This window comes from Neolamprologus brichardi, chromosome 7, assembly GCF_056152115.1.
Source record: "Neolamprologus brichardi isolate AB-2024 chromosome 7, ASM5615211v1, whole genome shotgun sequence".
NCBI classification, from domain to species: Eukaryota; Metazoa; Chordata; class Actinopteri; order Cichliformes; family Cichlidae; genus Neolamprologus; species Neolamprologus brichardi.
The window spans coordinates 24,414,260-24,437,780 of record NC_142110.1 but is presented as its reverse complement, the minus strand read 5'-3'; the positions used below and the strand labels follow the sequence as shown (position 1 = coordinate 24,437,780).

General features: G+C 41.5%; 1 protein-coding gene across 1 annotated transcript in view; it reads left to right on the top strand.

Moving 5' to 3' along the window:
* Positions 1-23,521, top strand: part of cttnbp2 (cortactin binding protein 2) — a 90,582-nt gene that overhangs the window by 59,857 nt on the left and 7,204 nt on the right. Inside the window, exons 6-15 of the mRNA XM_006782309.3 lie at positions 3,954-4,053; positions 5,993-6,143; positions 9,222-9,413; positions 10,038-10,155; positions 10,793-11,083; positions 18,538-18,633; positions 20,791-20,870; positions 21,550-21,636; positions 22,775-22,874; positions 23,179-23,355. Coding sequence (XP_006782372.2) covers positions 3,954-4,053; positions 5,993-6,143; positions 9,222-9,413; positions 10,038-10,155; positions 10,793-11,083; positions 18,538-18,633; positions 20,791-20,870; positions 21,550-21,636; positions 22,775-22,874; positions 23,179-23,355 — 1,392 coding nt within the window. The remainder of the gene's footprint in view (positions 1-3,953; positions 4,054-5,992; positions 6,144-9,221; positions 9,414-10,037; positions 10,156-10,792; positions 11,084-18,537; positions 18,634-20,790; positions 20,871-21,549; positions 21,637-22,774; positions 22,875-23,178; positions 23,356-23,521) is intronic.

The window sequence follows — 23,521 nt, the reverse complement described above, 5'->3', positions numbered from 1 at the left end:
CAGTGTACACTGTGGTTCTCACTCTGAGATGTTATAGTAGGTTTCTGACATTGTAGTCCTTTCTCTGTGTGTCAAATTACAATAGAGCTGGACTAAAAAAAATCAATGGCAACATGTCTTATAGAGGTTTGAATCAAAGCTTGTTTCAAATTGTCAATACTTACAGAGGTGGTCAAGACAGAGATACAACAGCCAATCTACAGCCGTGAAACTAACATGGTGGAGGCTCTGTCATGGTTTAGGGCTGCATTTCTGGCAGTGGTGTTGGGAATCTTGTAGTGGTGCAACGGATCAAGAATCTCACCGTTCGGATCAGATCACGGTTTTAAGTCACGGATCGGATCAATTTTCAGATCAGCAAAAAAAGAAAAAAGACAAAAATTTAACAGTTACTTATTTACTTCTTGAAGAATTATTATTATTATTATTATTATTATTATTTTTTTTTTTTTTGCCTGTCCCGTTTGGCTCTTTTGCCATCAGAATTATTGTCTAAAGGTGAAGAAAGATGCCCAACGGATTTACTTTACCAAATTGACCATCCTAGCCTTGCCGTAATGGTCTATTTGATTCAGCTTTTATTGTTTATTTTATTTTCACTTGCTGAATACGGGACAGACTTGACTGGGGGAAAGAAAAGGGAGAAAGAAAGAGGGAAAGAAAAACAGCTGAGAAGAGGGACGAGGGAGAAGGGCAAAAAACAAAAACCAACAGAATAAGCAGACAAAAAAAAATACATATATCGATCACCTGGATCACCTGTTGAGAAAGAAAAAAGAAAACAAGCAGAAGAAAATGAGAGTAATAGAATAAACAACATCACAATGATATATGGGAATATGACAGTAAATACTAAATATTAAACATTATTGTGCAGCACGTAAGATCGACAGCGCACAGTGTACTTTGAGGTAGGAGCCAAAAAGGGTGTCGTTTGTGTGTGTGATCACCCGTGTGTACACCTGTGAGCATGGACGCGCTTGTTTTTTAAAAGGTTCCTTCATGTAATGATCTGCTAGAGGGTGTGGGGGGCCACTGCCCCGTCCTCCAGGGCATGAAGCAGGTATGAAGGAGATCAAAACTCCAGACATCCAGAGGCCCCCAGAACACAAGAGACCAAGGAAGACCAACAGAGGGGCAGCCGCGCCACTATCCCAGAAAGAGCTGAGGAGAGTCCCAGATGAGGGGTCAATCAGCAGCTGCGGAGCAGAAGCCAGGGGGGGTTGCAGTGATGTGCCCGGGAGCTCCGCCGGCAGCCAGCTGTGCCTGAGTGACCGAGCCCCAGGCTGAGATGCCGGGGTCACCCCACCTCTGAAGAGGCCCGAGCGAGCCCCAGGCTCCAGGCCCTGATAAGCAGCCGCCAAGGAGTGAGCCGGTGTGTACCTGGACGCCCATCCCCGGACACAAAGAACCACCAACGCACCGATGTCTGAGGGAGTCCGCCACCGGCAGGGGAAGTGGTGGGGGGAGATAGGCCTCCAAACCTTGGAGGGCCTGAGATGAAGTATTTTTTGCCTGTTAAAAACATTCAACCCAAGACTCATTCCACGCAATTATTTTAAAAAAAATTATGGTACACTATAGGGCAGTACAGGGCTTTGTATCTACCATTCAATTCAATTCAATTTTATTTATAAAGCGCCAAATCACAACAACAGTCGCCTCAAGGCGCTTTATATTGTAAGGTAGACCCTACAATAATACATACTGCTCATTATATTGCACTCCGCTGTGATATAATGAGCTGTCACAGTCACGTAGCTTTCCGTTGCCCTGGAGGTCCATCCATTTGTAGTAGTTAGGGCAACAGAAGATGCCTGGGACAGTTCATCCACAACTTAGATTTTACCTGCTCATACATGCTTGGAACGATCTTGCCACTAAAGTGGACGCGAACGGGATATCATAGCGTGGCTCAAGCACGTTCATCATAGTTTAAACCCCTTGTTTTGCACAAGGGAATACGGCCTCCCGTCTGCAGCTAAACACCCCAATAGCTTTTGTAATAGCTTTAGCCCGGTCGGATTGGGCAGCAAAGGGCTGCTTAAATACCGCAAACTCCTCTGCTCCTCCACTTGGACCGCTAGCGCTGGCCATAACTATCGCTTGACAGACCCACCACGCGCACCATACACATACTTTTTTTTCTTCTTTTTTGAATCTTCGGATCACGTGCGTGCCGAACCGTGGAGTGGGATCGGTTTGGATTATGAATCAACCGTGATCCAGTGCACCACTAGAATCTTGTTAAATTGGTGGAAATATGAGCCCAGAAAAGTACTGTTAGTTTTTAATCTGCAAAGCTATGCCATCTGGAAAGTATCTGATTGGCTTCATTTTTCAGTAAGAAAAGATCACAAACGCACTGCCAGTGCATAAAAGCATGGATTGGCTTCCACAGAAGTCTGAACTCAATATTATTAAAGCAGCGTGCGATCATCGAGACAGAGAATGGAACAAAAGGCCGTCAACATTAAAAGGAGAGTTTTGGAATGTTCTTGAAGAACCCTAAGACCTATTCCTGAAGACTGCTTAAAGAATGTATAGGAAAGCTACCAAGAGAGCTCAGGCTGTGTTAAAGAATAAAGATAGTCATGCCAAATATTGACTTTCAAGCTGGTTAGAATTGTACAAACTCTGGGTTTTCCTTATATACTGTATTTCCATTTGTGTTTGCTTATGTTTCAATACATCATTGCATCTATTTCCTGTTTCCCAAGCAAAATATGCTGAAATGTGCAAATTGAAGGATAGTTCAAGACTTGCACAGTTCTTTGTGCTTGTTGTGTGACTGTCCTTGCTAATGACAGCACTGTTTTCACAAACACAGATGGTAACTGATCTCCAAACAGTGAAAGCAGAGCCTCTAGCACCTTCTCTAGTCTACTTGTCTCCCATCACTTTCCTGTCACAGGTTTATCAGCAATGCAGATTAGGGCTGTTCGATATAACGATATATATCAGATGACGATATAAAAACGTCTATCGTTTCATTTTACGCTATCGTTTGTTTCGTGGTGTCGCAAAATAAACTGTTTACGGCAATATTTGTTCATCGTTTTGATGGTCACTGTAGTGGCTATATTAATTTCTTAAAGTTCTCTCTTTCTCTTATATTTTATATAACCACACTACGGACAGACAAGCGCCTTTTTTTTATGCGTTGTCATTAGCAACAATGACGGTAACACCATCGCGTGTCCGCTTGTTTATGTTCCACATAAACTTTTCACAATAAAGCTCAAGATCCTGTTGAGACTTTTCAAAATAAACTGAATCACGTGAAAGAGCAGATTATTTACGGATGAGAATTAAAAAAGAGCTGCCAGGTGCTAAAAAATAAACCTTAGACTCAAACGTTAGAACAGGCTTTTCCCCGCAGCACGTCGTGTAATAAATACTCACAAAGAAAACGGCGGCCTTTACAACTTATGTCTAAAAATCTATAGTTTCATGCATCGATTAAAACACTCGACTCCAGGTACATGACGCCCAGCTGGAAACACTTCCCGCAAGACGAGCTGCCCGAGATTCACAGAATTTACAGAAAATGTTACATTTTTGTGATTTATATCGTTATCGGGATGATAGAATTCTTATATCGGGATATGAGATTTTGGTCATATCGCACAGCCCTAATGCAGATGTGCAAACAAACAAGCTTGTGCCCTCTTGGCCTGCCCAGCTTGAGTCTTTGTTAACAGGACACGGACATACCCATCAAATTTAGATTGCGGTAGATTGCGGTTAATTTCACTCTGATTTTATTTGATGATTTATAGACTTTTAGAGAAGTGCTGCTTGCCTTGCTTGCCCTGATGGATCGTATTTGTATTATATGTCATAAATCTTTTACACTATTTTTGTTAATTCTGTATGCTGTTACAAAACTTGAGTCATGTTTGTGTAGCAGCAAACTACAAAAGATTAATCCATCTTCTTCTCTCTGTCAGATTGTGTGGAGCTGCTGCTGTCTTCGGGATCGCCTGCTGATGTTTTGGATGAGAATGGATTCACACCTTTACACTTTGCTGCTGCCCATGGCCATAGCAGGTGAGCTCATATGGTTTTAAAGCCTTTTAGCCAGAGTGGTCACAATTTTGTCACTTCTAAAAAAACAGATATGCATCAGTTTGGTCAATTGTGAAAGGTTTCCCAGCTGAAGTCTACAAGTGCTTGTTGTATTTCACCAGCAGTCCAGAAACTAGACTACTCACTGTGATGCACAAAAGAAACATTTTAGGTTACGTTTTCATTAATGGTCATGCATTTAAATAAAACATGAAACATGCACTGAAATGTTTTTTTTCAGCTGCTAATGCATCTCTGGTACAGGTCTTTGCAACTCAACTCTAATCAGATTTTCTCACTTTGATTCGGGTGGATTTTTATGTTCACATACATTTAGAAAATGGTGGTGGATGTGCGCACAAAGAACACAGCCAGCATTTAATTAGTTTCAATGGTTAGATGTTTGCATTATTTTCTCATTGGATTATGAAAAGGTTTACTAGAACCCCCAAGAACTCATTGGTTTGACCATGTAACGTAGCCACCGCTGACTGTTGACAGATCATGGTTGGTGAGAAGCAGCAACACCAGCAGTGTGTGTCTCTGTGTGTGTCCATGTGTGTGTGTTTATTTAATTACATTTAAGTATTATTTTCCTTTCTATCTGATCAGTTGGCTTTCACAAATTAAATTACAAAAAAAGATAATGTAGCTCAGTTGGCACTTTCCTGAGTAAAACAAGTGTCAAGTCTCAGAAACCGTGAAGTGTGACTTTGTTAATAGTTATCCTGTTTTTGTTTACTGCTATTTTCGGAACTTGAGCTCTCTTTTTTTTTGTTGTCACACTGGTCCCTGAAGTCAGTTTGTGTGTTGTCAATTGATGACTCATTATGCATACTTTGCTGGAAGACAAGCACAGCTGGAGCCTCCCATGTGTGAAACAACCGGTAGGCAGATGCTGCTAACTGTGCTGGGCTCCACTGCCCAGAGCGACGGCAGCTTGTTTGCTCAGTTCTGTAATGACACCAGTTCAAACTGGTAGTTTGGTAGAGCATAGTTTAACTTCTAAGAGTAAGAACTTCAATAATGCCTGAAGGGAATTTTCTAATTAATCAAGTTGAGACTAGCTCTGCTCTTCTTCTGAAACCAACTGAAATAAAGTCAGCTTGACTTGGCAGTACCTGTTCATGTTTGCAACTTTATCTAATTTCTCCTCTTTAAACATTACTAGATCCTTCATTATGAGCCATCAAAGATGAGTGAAGCATCTGCTCCTACACTATCTTTACTGTCAGTTGTGATCACTCGTATTGATTGTGATGCGTTGCCAAGATGAACCCAGTGCTTAGATCCAGGCTGTGTCAGCCACAGTGGACTGAGCGAGGATGCACAGAGCCAGCTGGGGAATGTGCAATGCTGTAATATCTGATCACCATGTTATTTATAGAGTAGGATATCCAAAAGGCATCCTTATACACACACACACACACACACACACACACACACAGCTTGTTTTACAGTGTGAAGTGTTTTTTTCCCCCTTGGGTATCATGACTTAGTCCCAGTGTTAGCTGACAGGCTTAGTTTTCCTGAGATCATCTGGACTCCCATCAGTTCTGTGGCAGACTGATGTGAATGATGTCTTCCCATGGCTGTGAACAGGTGGTGTACCATAAGGAGTAACAACTGTAAATGATTAGTAAAGAATAAATGCAACAAAATATCTCGAATAATTACCAGAATTTGTATACATTAATGTAATTTAATCTTTGATCGCTGTCGTTTGAAGCACTTTAGTTTTATTTGGCCATAATTTTGACACGTAAATTGATTTAGATACCCATGGGATACCACCGTTGTTGTTATATGTCCTTTATATCATTTGTAATGTTTCACTTTTAGTTTAGTCAGCTGAATGATAATGAATAATTTCCAAGTTTATTCGCCTCTTGCGATACTAACATTGCCTAACTCTTTTCAGCTGTGTGGAGGTGCTGTTGACTGCAGGAGCTGCTGTAGACACAGTGGCAGTGGGGGGGCAGACATCACTCTTCCTGGCCTGTGAGGCAGGAAGGCTGGACTGTGCCCGGGTCCTGCTAAGCACTGGAGCTGATCGCTCACTGACTACTGTGGTAAGTATAACTTAAGAGTCAATAATGAATTTGTTTGACTTCTACGTAATAGGAAAACCTGGTTTCCTGTGACTTGTATCGATAGCCATGCTCATTTGTCTTAAAAATAATAATAATATCCATCAACTAGATATCTTTTTTTTTTGTTTACAGATTAAAATTACTTGTAAGTTAGTAGCATTGTATCACTGCAGTACAAGTTCACAACAGTTCAGCTCATGTAGATCAAAATAAGCGAGCATTCAATATCTTTTTTGGGTTTTTTTTTTTTTTTTTTTTACATCATCAGTTCCTTACAGATGTTTCGAAGTGATGTAAGATGCTTTAATGCTAATGTTTTAAATTGCTTGCCGATGTAACTGATGTTTGGACAATTTTCAGATTTGAAGGTTATCATTTGCATAATAAGTGAGAAGATGTACCGTTCGCATATAATATTGTGTTAAAAGTTCATAAGTGTGTGATTTCACAAAAACCACACTTTGCTACAGTTTTAATCCTCATTTAATAATTTTGCCCTGAGCGTATATTGTGGATAATACTGCACAGAATGTAATCCTTTCATTAAAACACACACCGCTGTCCCCTTTTTCACATTTTTCCATTTAGTCACTTGTTACTAATGATGTTCACTGTTAAACACTTTGTCCATTTCACATAAAGGATCACAGCTTTCTCTGGGGGGCTGTTCTCTGCTGAGAGCCCTTTGATGTATGGGCTTTCTGGATTTCCATGGTAACCATAGGAGCCTGCTAGTTACTGTGACAGTGTGTGACGAAGCCCCTATATTTAGTTACCTGCTTTGGTCTTCATTTAGTCTGACTTCCCTGCTGAGCCAGAGAGCTGCCAGAGTCTCTATAACATATCTAAGCTTTTGAGTGTGGAGGTATTTTTAGCCACAAGAAAATGTTGCAGGGCTCGCAAAATCGCTAGCCCGACGTCCCGGGGCTAGCGATTTTTCCAGTCGGGCTACCAAAATCTATCTCTGCCCTGCCCGTCGGGCTATTGTAGGAAGGAAAAATATATGTCAATGCTTTTGCATTCTTTCGGAAATGTAGCTGGGTAATTATGTCATTGGCATCGGTGAGCCACTGTCAATATGTGACATATTGAAATTGCGTTTGAATTTGCGCTTGTTTTTTGCTTTCACTTTGCAATCGCGCGAACTGTGTATAGAGAGCGACAGCACTGATTGGTGAGTGATGATAATTTGCGCACCAATTCCTCTGACATTGTCTTATCAATCGTTAGCTTACTATGCAAACATGACAAGTGAAATCTCCCGCAGCAAGCTTAAACATGCGAGAGGTTGATCGCGCAGAGAATCGCTGAGCGTTATGTGAGTGCGTGTGTAAAAGCAGCAGGATATATATTTTAGTTCTGCTGAGCCAAATAAGACAGGTCAGGGTGAAGAAGTGACAGCCAAAGAAAAGCTTACCACAAAACGGAAAAGTTATGACAAATCAGACTATAAGGCAAAAAGAAAGTGCAGCTTTATGGTTTCATGGACAAAAGAATTTCTGTGGCTGCAATATGACGAGCTAAATAACCAGGGCTGCACATAAGTGGTCCGCAGGTGCGCATTCGCTGTCAAAATAAAAAACGCGCACAAGATAAGAAGTTGCTACGGGTGTTTGCGTACATAAGATTTTCTGGAGGAGGACAGACATTTGTTTAGAACTCTTAAAGATGTCGAAGAAGCTCCTTTAAGCAATTACTGTGATGTTCCTCCACCTCCAAAGAAATGTCAGAAGGAGTCCGAACCACAAAAGAAGCGCGTATTCTCGGAAAAGTGGTTGCAGGAGGTGAGCTGGCTTTAAACAAATGATGAACGCACAGAGATGTGGTGCAGAATGTGCCGTGAAAATCCCACTCTAGCGGACAAAAACACTGCCTTTTATATGGACGCAAACGCGCGTTGCAACTTCTTATCTGGTGCGCGTCTTTTATTTTGACAGCGAATGCGCACATGCGGACCACTTATGTGCACCCGTGTAAATAACATAATGTTCTGCCGGCTGTGTTGTTGGTTTTCCCTCGATTTCTGAGTCGAAACGCGCCTTTGTTACTGGGACCAGTAATTTTAAGAAAGGCCCCCATTAGAACCCATGAGAAATGCAAGAAATGCATTATTGCTCAGTCTGCAATATCTTTCCCAGAACAAACACCAATTGCAAATAACATACTAAAAATAAACCTGAAAATCTGTTTAGAACAGCGTACTATGTTGCAAAGAGTGAACTACCACTGGCACACTTTAGCAGTCTTTGCAAACTTCAAAAAGCAAATGGCCTAGATCTTGGTTCCACTTGCCTCTTACCCGTGACTTCAGTGGAAATTTCAGATTGAGGATCTGACACAGACTGATTCATGTCCTACACAGTTCTTACAAGTTCATAGAAATTTCTGTTCAATTAGAACCAAGTATTTGAGTTGATGATTATAATTTTTATACAATGTTGTAATTTGTGTTTCAACAATTTTTTGATTAATGTTTTGTTTCCTTTACAATATTATACATTAAAGTATAATATTGTAAAGGAAACAAAACATCAATCAAAAAATTTGCTCTCTTTTTTATTCGGGCTACTTAAATTTATTTTGGGCTTCCAAAAACTGAAGAGTCCCTGCCCGAAGGGCTACCAGGGATTTTGAAATTTTGCGAGCCCTGTGTTGGCCAGTGTGTTCAGTCAAATGTAATGATTTAACACTGAGGCCTGAACTGGGTTAAGAGTACAGCTTGAATGTGTAGTATGTCAGAGCTAATTTTCTTCAAAATCTTTTGTTTCATTGATTTTTTTATCCTGTAATTTAAAAAATGCCAAAAAAGTCTGAATTGAATTGTCTTTAGGTCTTTTGGGTGTTTGTGGGTTTTTTTTCTTGTTAATGCTTCTCATAAACTGAAACCACTAAAACTTAGAATAATAGATGGTGGTGATTTTGTTTAACTTGTATATCTAAGCAGCAGAGTTGATATGAGTGTGTAACACCTTCACTGGTGTCAGGTATCGCTAATAGAGTCTGTCAGTTGAACTCTAACACAACACAGCGTACATGCTCACCTTTATCTCTCTGCAGGACAACTGCACAGCCTTACATGCTGCTGTGCGCTCGGGACACGCCGACATGCTGCGTCTCCTCCTATACCACCCACCCCGAAGTGACCCCACTGTGACTCCTGCCACCTTGGCGCTGCCTGCTGCCCTGCTGAACCAGGCCAACAGTGATGGCTGGACGGCTGCACACATGGCTGCTGCCCTGGGCCTTAAGGTAAAAATTGTAAACAATATGTATATGATTATAGCGAGTCTGCATGTGGAAGATGCCTCTCAACTCCTCGCATGTTTACAGAGCTTTTCAACATCCTCCTACTCCTTTTTGGCTTTTTGCATTCATATTCACTCTATAATTCCTCATATGAACCTGCTGATGATCAAGAGGACCTGCTGACCTGCTGGAACTTTCCCACATAGCCATGTCTAGGATTTATAGAGAGAGAAAATATCTAGTGAGTTCTGTGCGTGAAAGTGTTAATGCCAGAGATCAGATCAAAAAGTAGCTCAAATAATTGCTCACTACAACCAAAGTATGCAGAGAAGCGTTTCTGAATGCAGAACATGTCAAACCTTGAAGCAGACAAGCTACAGCAGCACATGACCACACCGGGTACCACTCTCGTCAGCTAAGGACAAGAAATTGAGGAATACAGGCAGCCCAAAACTGAATAATAGATAGACGAGTTTGCATTTCTGCTAGAATATCTGACTAGATATAAAATAATGTGATCGCATCCCCCGTAAACAAATTCTTAGACTTTCAGTCGGGGTGGAAAGTCTCCTGTATGTTGAGAAAATACATTTTTTTTTGTTTATTCTTATTGTTTTGTGTGTATAGGAGTGTCTGGAGGTGCTGTGCAGTCACAGCGAACAGGACATTGAGAGGAGGGATAACTGTAATCGCACTATTCATGACGTGGCAACTGATGACTGCAAAGATCTGCTTGAAAACCTCCGTGAGTAGCTGCCTGTGTTTGCTGTGTGTCTATCTGTGTTCAAATGAGTCCTGTGTGTGTGTGTGTGTGATTTGAATTTGGCTGATCTGCTCTTTAGAATCATCTCCTTGTGCACCTCTGAACCACATTATACTTATCCAGGAACTAGGTTTTGCAGTTTGGGGCATCATTTTTATTGGTGCAGTTGAGGCAAGATACACGAGCTGGTTGAATCTAAGCTGCCTGCTTCAAACAAAATGTAAGCAGGCAGAAATTTAGCCAGCTGGTGCAGAAAACTTTCATCTGAAGGTATAACTGAAAATTAGCTGTAGTCTCCAGGTTATTCTCCCACTGTGCAACTGAAACTGTGAAAACTGCACCAAGTCACCATGGTGTGATGTGTGGGGAAGGAGGTGGAGTACTTTATCTGTTTACTGCTGTGTTGGTTGCTTGAAGGCTTTTTGGGTAAGCCACTGCATTGCTCATTTTGTGTGCAACATTAAATTAAAAGTATCACACGGAGGTCTACTTTTCAGCTTGTGTTATTATTGCAAAAATACGTGTCGTAAATGTGGTTTTAACTTCTTATGTAATTACACACAGTACTGATGTTCTTCCCACTCTGTGCACATGCTTTTCTTCTCCTTTGTCTTCACAGAATTATATCGGGTCCAGGTTTATCTCCAGTGTTCAGGAGGAGGGACAGGGTCCATGTGCCCCATTGAGGCCTTAGAAGAGGATGTGGCGAAGGGGCTCTCCGGTACCCACTGGGTGCTGGGCAGAGTGTCGGTTGATCGTTCAACACGCTGGGCCCAGCTAAGCGCTGCCCTTAGCCACACCTTCACCTCCCACCTCCAGATCCTGTGTGGAGAATCTCAGATGGCCAGAGAAGAGATGCAGCGCCCCCCACTAGGCCTCAGTCCTGCCAGTATCGCCTCCGTCCTCATAGGTGAAGAAACACTCTATCCTGTTCTCTGTATTTCTATCCCTCTGTTGTTCCTTCACTGCTTTGTCTTTCTTGTCCTTCCTTTGCATCTTTGCCTCATCTTTCTCACCTTCCTAACACACACAATTCTTACATCTGTTTTCTTTCACTCTTTACTCTTTTTTTCTTTTACCTGCCATATATCCTTTCTTCATCCTTTCATGCACTCCCGTCCTTATGTACATCCTTTAATCTTCCTCGAACTTGGTGTCACTTGGCTCAGTAATCTTCTCAAAGCAAAATGAAAGGACAAAGAATAGGACTCATCTGTGTTTTCGTTCTATTGGTGTAAAAGCTGCTACTCTTTCATGCATCTGCTCTATTACAGAGGCTACATGCCCTTAAATGCGATAAAGAGTGCAATAGGGTTTAGCTTGTTGTGCATCTGTCTCATTTAAGTACAGATTAATGTTGGCAGTGGCTGTCCTTGCAGTGTAAAGGTAACAAACTCCTTGAATTAATACACTAAAACAAATAGAAGCTTCGTTACGGTCATATGAAGTAGTCTGCTTTGGCTAGGTCTGCCCAATACTCCAGTGTATTGCATTATTTTTCTAAAACTGCAAACTTTTGCTTACATTAAGTCTTTTTTTAGCTCTGATGGTTGTAAATTTGCAGTATCACTGCTATCAGTGGGTGTACTTTAGCTACATGCAGGTAAAAAGTCCATATGGAGAACAAACCATTGGCTATCACCTAAAATAATTAGATTTAAAAGCACATCTGGAGCACAAACAGTGACTGTCACATCTAACAGGATTTCCTGGTCTGGTTGTTCATTTGGAGATATTTACTGGTTACACCTGAAGCTAAAGTCATTCAGATGCTAGCTAGTAGCTTACCAGACTGATCAATGGTTTTAAATGCAACTTTATTGCAAGTTATCAAATAATGCCTTACAAAGTTTCTGATACAGGTAAGTGGAGAGTCAGATCAGCTACATCAGCATGTTAATAAAAACAATTTCCAAGGTTTTGTCATTAGTTCAGTTTCTTACTTAACAGGAATAGTTAGTTAGGCTTTGGGTGCTATTTTTATTGGAGGTTGAGCTCAGAGGTTTTGGAAGGATTCTTTACTGTTGTGCGCTTGAACAAAATGAGAAATTTCTTATCACATCCTTATAAATGCATATTAAATTTGAAAAAAAGAAGGATTGGGTGGCATTGTTTTGATGTGCTCAAGAAAAAAAAACATTCTGGGTTCAAAGTTTCATGCATGCAGTGGAGGCTTTCAGCCTTGGCAGAGATGTCCATCCCCAGACTGCTTGTTTTTTATTGCTACAAACTCGTCGAGAAGAAAAAGTGGACAATTTGTGTAAAAGCATTCTACTGAATGCTTGTAGTCTGTATAAATGTATCCACAGTAGAATCTTTTATCAGCTTCCTGTATGTTCAGCTGTAGCCATCTGCTGTGAGACTGTATTTGTTTGGCTGATGCTCAGAGCTTCTCACATGATTTTTTTTTCTTCTTCTTCTTTGAAATAATGAATATTTAATCTTTTGGGAAATGTGGAGAGTCTATGTGCTGCGCCTATGTTTGTGTCCTTTTTGGTCCTCAAATGTCACCGCTGTGAAGCCAGTCCTTTCTTGAGCTTGAGGCTTATTCAGGGCTAGAGTTACGTGTGTGCGTGCGTGTGTGTCTGTGTGCGTGTGCGTGTGTGTGTGCTGCAGTAAAGGTCCCTCTGAATTCCAGACTGATAAAAAGGAAATCGATGTCCTCGGCCGGCAAAGGACTGCTCGTCTCTTTGCTGTAGTCTCTTGTTACAGCTCTCTGTCACACATTTACTGTCTCTCATGCTGTTACTGTCTTTAAAGAGGCTTAGCGACTGCTAGGCTTCTGTGTGTGTTTTGGGGATGATGATGAAAGAAAGCATGAGCAGAAGAGGGATGCATAATGCATGAAGTTGGGGGGGAAGGGATCGAAGAAAGGGGAGGAAGACGGCAATTTAGGAGAAAATGCCGGTTTTCTGTGTCAACCGGGATCAAACTTAAGACACAGAGACACTTTTTGGTGTCTGACTTTATATCTGAGAGTCTCCATCCACGTCTCATTTGTTTCAGCATGTCGCATACATTTCCCTTTGTGTTTTTGTTGCTCAATGCTGGGCTCTTTAGCAGAGTGTTTACATTCAATTCAGCTACCTTTATGTTGAGCTGTTGAGCGCTGACTTCTGCAACTGTTTAGTATTGTAAAGCCACTACAGTAGTACAATCCTACAAAAGTTGCAGTGCTTTTGTACTACCACAGCTTTACTACTAATAATAATAATAATTTTAAAAAAATGTGCTGCACTGTTTTTATATTGAACTTTTTACGTGTTCCACATTCTTTAGTTCACGTTCACTGAATGTTTATTCAGCCGGCAGTGGGACAGCCTTCAGGGCAATTGCATTAAGCTGCTCCTCCCCTGATGTTATGAGAATTGGTTAATACGTATGAAGCAGTGCAGTTACTGGTTCGGTCAGAGACTTCTTCCTGTGTCAGAAGATTTCTTCCTGAAAGGTTTTCTTCTGCAAGTGCTTGCTTGCAAGAAAATACTGCAAGCATGTTATATGACTTGAGCGTTCACAGTAAGCATAGCTGGGGTATACTTTCATGTAATATCAATTTGGACCACAAGATCAGGCAATGAATCAACATAGTCATAAAAATAGATTCTTATTTATGGTAAATGGACTGGTTCTTATATAGCGCTTTTCTACTCTGTCCGAGCACTCAAAGCGCTTTATACACCCAATCACACAAGCACTTCTAAGCTTAAGTGCTAAGTATCTAACGGGGTTAGTATCTTGCCCAAGGATATTTGGCATGCAGACTGGAGCAGCCTGGGATCGAACCACCGACCTTCTGGTTAGTGGCTGATCCGCTCTGCCACCTGAGCTACAGCCACCCCTTATGACAAAAGGGAACGCAATCAAGAACCACAGTTCTTGGAATGAAAAAATAGATAAATAAATTTAAATTAAAAAAAAGTTTAAAGAACAGGAGCACTCCTGAAAAAAATGTCAGCACACTCACTGGTAAAACATTGCCTCCTGGTGGTGAACATTTTGTTTAAGCTTTCTTATTGTGACAGAAACTGGGATGATCGGAGATATTTTGAAATTAATAAAATGATTTTTTAATTATAATTTTGTTTTCTTTTACATGAATGACATTCATAAAAAACATTTGTATTTTATTAAAATACTTAAATTCATGGTTCGTGTCTGGCGGATCAGCTGGCCGTTGCCTCTGATCTTTTGGCGTTCTTGGCCTTTGGCTGCGGAGGCTCCATCTAGGGAGGGCATGCGGTTATCATCAGGACATGTGGCCTTGGTTCTTCAGTGCTGATGGGGGGCTGTGGGCGGTCCGCGTCTCCTGGGGGGTGTTGTTATGGCTTCCCACCCTCATTATCAAGTACGTTTCGTGACAAACAGTCACACCCACACACACACCATCATCATCATCATCATCATCAACTTTATTTATAAAGCACTTTAAAAACAACCACAGCTGACACAAAGTGCTGTACATTTGAACTATAAAATAAAATTACATAAGATATAAGTAAAAACCAAATAAAATAAGAGTAAAATCATAACTACTTCAATTAAAAGAGAAACTAAGTCTCGCTGAGGTTAAAAGCCAAGGAATAAAAGTGGGTTTTAAGACGTGATTTAAAAGTGGACAGTGAAGGGGCCTCTCTAACGTGCATGGGCAAATTATTCCATAATTTAGGAGCCACGATAGAGAAGGCCCTGTCCCCTCTGAGCTTCCTCCTGGATCTCGGTACCTCCAGGAGCAGCTGGTCAGCTGACCTGAGAGACCGACAGGGTATGTGGGGATGAAGAAGCTCAGAGAGGTAAGGCGGGGCAAGACTATGAAGACATTTAAAAACAAACATAAGAAGTTTAAAATTAACTCTAAAAGACACAGGCAACCAGTGCAGAGAGGCTAGCACGGGGGTTATATGCTCTCTTTTCCGAGTTCCTGTTAGGAGTCGTGCAGCCGCATTTTGAACCAGCTGCAGACGTGAGAGCAATGACTGACTGACCCCCACATAAAGTGAGTTACAGTAGTCCAGGCGGGAAGAAATAAAAGCATGGATCACTGTTTCGAAATGCTGCCTCGAGAGAAAAGATTTTACTCTTGCCAGTCGCCTTAAATGATAAAAACTGGACTTCACCACTGCTCTGATTTGGTTGTCCAATTTAAAATCACTGTCCAACTTAAAACCAAGGTCAGTAACAACAGGTTTAAAATAGACTTCCAGGGATCCTAAAACAACAGAGGAGGACTCACAGGGACCACTGGGTCCAAACACCAACACTTCTGTTTTCTTTTCATTAAAATTTAAAAAGTTTAGAGCCAACCAAGCTTTAATTTCATCTAGACATGTCAAAAGAGGTTTTATGGAGGTGGCATCCTTGTGTTTTAGTGGCAAATAAATTTGGCAGTCATCAGCATAACAATGAAATGAGATCCCATGCCTCCTAAGGATAGAACCCAGAGGCAATAGATACAGTGAAAAGAGCAGTGGCCCTAAAATTGAGCCCTGCGGGACGCCGCATGACAGAGGAGCAGAAGACGATTCATAACCGAGAAGGCTAACAGAGAAAGTTCTATCTGACAAATAAGACCTAAACCAATTAAGTGCAGTTCCACCAATACCCACTACATCATGTAATCGAGAAATTAGAATATTGTGGTCTACGGTGTCAAAGGCAGCAGTTAGGTCAAGCAAGACAAGAACAACATTGTTACTAGAATCACATGCCAGAAGGATGTCATTAAAAACCCTTAATAATGCAGATTCTGTGCTGTGAAGGGTTTTAAAACCTGATTGAAAAACCTCAAAGATGCCATTATCATCTATAAAATCTTTCAGTTGACTAAAAACAATCTTCTCTAAAACCTTGGAGACTAAAGGCAGCTTGGAAATAGGCCTATAGTTTGCTAAAACTGTGTGATCAAGGCCAGGTTTCTTAAGCAGTGGCTGCACTACTGCATGTTTGAAATTTGCAGGAACCATACCAGAAGACAGACTGGTGTTAATAATTTCAAGGACATACTGTCGTATACTAGGAAAAATTTCTTTAAAAAATTGTGGAGGGACAGGATCCCGTGGGGAACCTGTGGGCTTAATATGACGAACCACATCCTCTAAAGTGGAGAGCGTCACAAGCTCAAACTGAGTGAAAACAGCAGCGCAAGGGACAGAGACAGAGGGGTCAGAGTCAGGAGCTGTGATAAGAGCCCTGGTGGTGACAACCTTTTCAATAAAAAAGTTCAAAAAATCATTGCAAATCTCAGGAGAAACTTCCAGACAGACATTCAATGGAGTATTAAGAACAGTGTCAATGGTCCTAAATAACACACGTGGGTTATGACAGTTGGAAGAAATAATATTTGCAAAATATTCCCTTTTTGCCTCTTTAACAGTGTTCTGGTAGCGATGCCAGCAGTCTTTGAGAATTTGAAATGATACATGCAGTTTATCCTTTTTCCATCTCCGTTCTGCTCGACGACATTCCCTCTTAACAGCACGACTGCTCTCATTAAACCAAGGCTCAGGTTTAGCCTTAAGCTGCCTGGCTTTTAAAGGAGCCACAGAGTCCATGATTTTTTGACAACAAGAATAAAACCAGGAATTTAGCTCTTCTGTATCAGAGGAAACAAAGTCAGAAGGGCCGCCGAGCTGATTAAAAGCAGCAGAAAACTGCGCGGCAGTGGCGGGGTTAATAACCCGATAGCACCGAGTAGCAGCGCCAGATTTAACTGCGGTATGTGTCAAACCAACGTTGAATAACACAGGCATATGATCTGAGAGTGCACAGTCACAAATTTCCAAGTTAGTGACAGGCAGACCACATGACAGAACAAGGTCCAGTGTGTGTCCGTGCTCATGTGTAGGGCCAGGCACGGACTGTACCAGGCTAAAAGAGTCAATAAGGCTTAAAAAGTCCTTTACCAGTGGCTTATCAGGACAACATACATGTATATTAAAATCTCCAACAATAAGAACACTATCATAGTTGGGAATAATCCCAGCTAAAAAATCAGAAAAGTCATTTATGAAGTTCTTATTGTATTTCGGGGGGCGATAGATGACAGCGCAGAAAATCGGGTTTGTATGACTCACCTCAAACGAGGTAAGCTCAAAGCTGGAGAACGAAGGCTGTAGAAAACACTGTTTACATTTAAAATCCTTTTTGTAAACAGTCACTGTGCCTCCACCTCTGCCTGACGTCCGTGGCGAGTTAAAATAACAACAATCCGCAGGTAAAAGTTCAGATAGAGCACTGGACTCACCAACACTCAGCCACGTCTCAGTCACACACAGGAAATCCAGATCACGGGAACTGAAGAAGTCCCGAAGAATAAAAGTTTTGTTTAAAAGTGATCTGGCATTCACCAGGCCAATCCTAGCGGGAGCTGGAGTTGGCGCTCGGGGTTCATGAGGTCCAGAAACCCACCGCAGCGATCTCAGGTTCCGATAATGTTGACAGCGAAGGTTTAGCCTGGGAGGGCATGGGCAGCGGGGCCGAGGAGCATCATCATCAAAGCCGACCACAGGCACCAAACAGGCATCAACAGGATCCAGAAAACGCCGACATGCAAACAGCCTTGGCAAGAATCCATGCACTGGTCGGAAAGCAGCAGGATAATTCGTTAGATAAACCTTTAGCTTCACCAGACGACCGCTTCGTTTACCCCGGCGACGATAACGCTTTCGCCGGGAAGGTAGCGTGGGAACCCGGTACAGGTAACCTGGGGTTTCAGATCGAAATGGGGGCAGGGGTTGCTGCCCACCAGCTCCAAAGGACACAATATTTTGGACCACAGGTTTGAGGTCCAATAGTGTCTGGCGATCATACCTCAGCAGAGACTTTGTTTCATGGATGACACAAATTAGAAATAACATAAACAGGAACAAACTTGGCAGTGACAGACGAGCAGCCACACACACCGGCGCCATCTTTGATTGACAGTTAATGTCAATCAAAGATGTCAATCACACAGAGAAGATCCTATGTTTGTTTGTGTATCTGTTATTTTTTTCAGTAGCTCTTTGTCTTTTGACTGTTACCAATGCACCAGTTGGTGACCTGTTATGCTGTATTTGCACTTTCTTTTATTCTCATCGTTTCTCCTGTTTTTCCCATTTTTCTTCATTTCTTCTTTCTACTCTTTTCTTCCGTCTCTGGGCTTGTTACATTACACGTATATAAAAATCCCATCTTCTAATACACGTATGCCACAAATAGGCAGAACAGATAAGGACAACTACAGAACATGCTGATAAACTGCACAATAGGCTGCTTATAATTGTGTATACAGTCCTTTTGTGTCACCATATGAGTAAACTGTTTGTTTAACAACTGTGTGCTCAGATTGTGTGATTGTAATGGCTCTGGTTTTATTTTTTCTTCCAGGAGATACTGAGTGGTTACCAGGTCAGGAGCTGCCTGTATCCCCCTGGGACCTGGTCAGGAAACCTCTCAGCCAGTGCATCACCATCCGCCTCAAAGGTAACAAAAAAACACAACACGAAAAAACCTGACAATCAGAGTCGGTGCTCATTCAGCAGCTCAGAGCACACACCAGAATCAGAGCTGCCATCACTGGTAACAAATGCCATTTGGTGGATGAAAGGGCCCAACAAATCTGCTTGGATGCATTTGCAGCGTAGGCAGTGTTGTAACAGGCTCTACCTACTGAGCCGCACCACATGAAGGAAAACTCTAGCCAGAACATTTTTCAGAATAATTAGTCTCATGAAACAATACCCATTTTAAATGTAATGTTGAATAAATAAAAGATTATAATTAATCAAATTCACTATTGGAGTGATGCAACACCAGCTCTTTGCTCAGGCCTACATTTAAGTCACGATCCATACACAGTGAAATACAACTTTCAGCTTATGTTAGCAGGTATTAATGATTTCTTTAAGCTGCTTTTTTGCAGGGTGGGATGATTGTATAGCAAACATCTTTAAAAACATTCCACCCTGGAAAAGGAACAGTGCGATCTTTAGATCATCATCACCTGAATCTTTTTTTGGTCTGTTTCTTTAAGCTTGCATCCAGGATTCCTATATGTACTGTAGACTGTGAGACTAAAGCAGTTAGTTGACACTTTTGTGTGCTTTTAGCAACGTCTGGTCTGTATTCTCCTTCTGGCTTTCTTCTGTATCTACCATCAGATCTAAGGAAATTCAATTTAGGTTGATCCTGAAATAACATGCATCCAAAATCTCTCTGTCTCTGCGTGTTCTTTTACATATTTAATCATAACTGCTTTCTTTGAGCTACTGAAAGGTTCGTGCTTCATCGCTTTCCTTCTGCAGCCACACTCACTGATCCGCCTTTAAAAAAATGAATGCAATAACCTTTTTAATCAACGACAAAATGTAAAAGGGAAGTAAATAAAACAAATAAAGCAAATACTCAGTGAGCAGATGAAGGCGGAAGCTTTGCTTATTACACATTCTTTTTCTTTTTTTTCACACAGCACATTTCAGACGGCAACGCTTTTGATATCACATATCATGTAAATTATGCTCTCGAAGCTCCAAAAAGCCCCAAATCCTGAAAAAAATATACAAATTTTAATTATCAGAGGAAATTTGGAAAACAGCGTCTACCGCAAAGCATACCGAGCCCCCCAGACTCGTTTTCTTTTTTCAGATTAACAGCAGAAATGTGTCGGTCCTTTCATATTTCATGGTTTTTGGGAATCCGGGACAGGACGAGACTGAATCAGCCCACTTTTTGGAGCAGGACAAATCATATGGAATCTGAACGTGTCGGTTCTGATTGAGTCCAGACGTGGTCCCATATTAGCTCTAACTTTGATGTTTCTTTGTCTACATTTCTTTGTACATTCTTCACTTTAATGCACATGAGATGCTGGCAGATATACCTAAAAGCAGGTTTTGATGTCTTGAAATATCCTTCACATTATCATCCCAACAATCCAACTCCACAGTACTGGCATACGTACAGCCTTATTTAAATAGCTTCTGTTTCTGTTTTTACTTTGCCCTCACAGCCTCAGACTTATTGCAAATTATCTTGTAAATGACTCTGTAAACAGAGACAGCTGACTTCACTGACCCCTGTGTTTACTTCTTATGAAGGGCAGACTGGGACAACATCCACAGTTTGCTTTTGAAACAAATGATCTTCTATAATTTATATGAAAGATCTTAAAGATTTAGATTCAACTAATGTTTAGATATGTTAAATATAGTGACAAAGTTTTCAGAGATTGTGTCGAGAATTATTCCAGTTCATCTAAAAACTGTGGTTTAGGTGAAAATCTTTGAGGAAGGATGAGTGACTGAGATTCCTCAGCATGTGGATTTAAACCTCTCACAACTGTAATTCATCCCGCTCCCTGGCAGAAAGCATTAAGAGCTATTAGTAAATATCCACGTAGACCATACCCTCACTCTGCTCTGATTTACTGACAGCAGTGTTTACATTTACTGTATTGCAGGCCTGTAGCTAAAAGCACTGAGGAAATAAATAATGTGGCTATTAAACATGCTGTGTTTTTAGTTTTTAGGACATTCTTATTCCAAGGGCACCTTGAGGTTCGGCTCGCATAGAGGAACCTCGCATGTAAAGCAGATTGGATTTGAGGATTTATTTGTGCGTCTGTGGGGTTTTTTTTGACAGGTCTGTCTGAGTCATGCCTCGATGAATTGGCTCTGGAATCCCTCTTCCCCCTGCCACTGCTGCACAACTATGTCCGCCTAGTAAGCGCGCACATCACACACATTTATGCAAATACACACAAAGGAGTGTGAGGGATTGGGGGGATTTGGTGAGTAAGATGCTAAAAAATACAGAGGAAGTGATACACCATTAGTGAGAGAGATGGCAAAGAAAGAGGAGTGGGTGATGGACAGATGAAAGGAAATGGAGGGTGTGATTTTCTAGCAGCTATGCTGCCCCCTGCTGGCTGCATCAAAAGCAGGCATTTTGTCATTACAGATGTTTGTTTTAAAAAGGGGGGGAAAGGAGATAATAGCATGTGTAGATAAAAGAATCCGTGGCAGAACCCAATACAGGCAAAAGAATTTGAATGCTTAGATTCGTCCAGCAGCTTTTTGGATAGAAAAGGCTGCTGGTTGTGGTGTAATGGTGTGGGGTGTGTCTCCACAGCCTACCTGAGTATTGTCGCTGACCATATCTATCCCTTTATGACCACAGTGTACCCATCTGCCAGCAGGACAATATATTAGTCACTCAAACTGGTGTGTTGAATGTGACAGTGAGTTGACTGTATTCAAATGGCCTCCACAGTCACCAGATCTCAATCCAATTGGAATTGTTATTAAACAACAGGATTAAATGTAGACAGACTGTCATGCTACCACATTATTCTCTCTTCTTGTCAGCTCAGTCTTTGCCTGTTTCTGTGTCTGTGTTTAGGTGGAGCAGTATGGTAACCTCATCTTTCATGGGCTTCAGGGCAGCTGTCAGGAGTACATCGCCGGTCTGGTTGCTCACTACATCAAGGTACCACGGCTTAAACGCTGTTTCGGAGAGCTGCGCTCTCAAAGAAGTGCTACGATCCAATCTTAAAACCTGACCACTGTGTGTGTTCAGCCAGTCATGTGAAGGGAGGGGGTAGTGTTGAACAGCTGAATGTGTGAGAGAACATGGTCTTACTTTGAAGTAAAGTTTCATGAAAGCAAATTCATTCATAGCTGAGGTGTAATTGTGAGTTTCTTCCATGTCAGGGAGTGCTGAAAGTTAAGTCTGAGGAAAATCTTCTACTTTACATCTTTAAACAAAGTTGCATTTGGCTCTGTTGCACAGGCTGATGCAATGAAACCGAAATTGCTGGCAAACAGTAATGCAATGTCTCATTACAACATGATGAAACACACCAAAGGCTAGCCACTGGTCCTTCCCACAGGCCACAGATTTAATAGGAATAGGGGGAACTCACACAGTGGAACTCAAATTCATCATCAGTGATGCTTTTTTAAAAATTCTTAAATATTTGGCCAGCACATGGGCAAAAACTGTTTGAATCACTGCTGCTTTCACATTGACACATTAGTCTGGTAATGGAATCAGAAACTGTATTTTTCCACGTGCACACAAAAGAAGATGTGGCTACATGAAAAAATAAGGTTGGGTTGAAGAATTGTGAATTAGGAACAGAAGCCAAACTGTCCGACTGTTAAACTAGAAAGTGAAATTCTCACTCATAAGAGCGGTATTAACCATTACCTACATAAACACAGGGAATCATGTATATGAAAGTACAGTGTCTTGTGTCTAATCAGTGATGTGGCAATGGTCATTCTTCTGTATTTGCGGTGCCTGTTTTGATGATTTCCTTGCTTTAGTAATAATTATTCCTTTTTATTCATTTACTTATTGATTTCTTTTTTTTAATAAAGCTGTGTATCACAATGAAATGCCACGATATTTAAAAAGCAAATGAAGGACAGAGGAATATCTTTGATAGCTCTGATGTGGAAAAGCCCTTTTTTCTCATTCAGAATTTCTTCCTGCTCCATTTCACTCGGCACATAGTAACCGTACATTTCCTTTGTTTCCATGACAACGGGCTCCCTTCTTACCTCTTTGTGCTTCTTCACTCATCTCCCCCCACCCCACCTCTTCTTTGTATCTCTATCAGTCGAAGCAGAAGGCAGGGGGGCTCAGCTGTGACGTGGTGAGGGTGGAGGTGGAAGAGAGCCTGACCAAAGAGCATCTGCTTGAGACTTTCATCAGCTGTGGTAGGAAAACACACGAGCAGACACACCGATGGAAAGCTTCATATTTAAAAGTCATGGTTTAATTTAATCAGCTACATTTATTGCACAAAAGAAATTTTTTCTGTCTCTTTATGGTTGATTCTGGAAGGGTCGGGTGGGAGGAAATCACTCATTCTTCCACTCACAAAGTGCCTCAGATCAACTCACAGAAATGCAGCGATTTAAACCAGTGACAACATTTAGGATCGTGCAGTTTCCCCTGTCTTTGTATTGATGGTGCTTTATGTTGTATTGCTGTTTATTTTCCTTCCTCGTCTTCTTCCAGGTTTCCTGGTGCCAGCTGTGGGGTCAGGGGTCAGCCTACCAGCTCAACATACTGATCACTGTGTGATAGTCCTGCTGGAGGGACTGGAGAAAGCTGCATCCCTTACAGGCCTGCTTGGAGACCTCTGCCACAGTCTGGACAGCAGGAGCGCTGCTTCATCACTGGTCCTGAACACTGGTATGGCTGCAGACAGAGTCTGTAGCACAGATACAGACAGTGTAGTAAAGCACACACACGTAAGGTCTGGTGTCTCACACATAGGCGGAGGAAACTTTTATGTCTAACGTCTAGTCTCACTGCTGTTTGAAATTTGGTACCAAGAGGCACAAAAATCCTCTTGAAT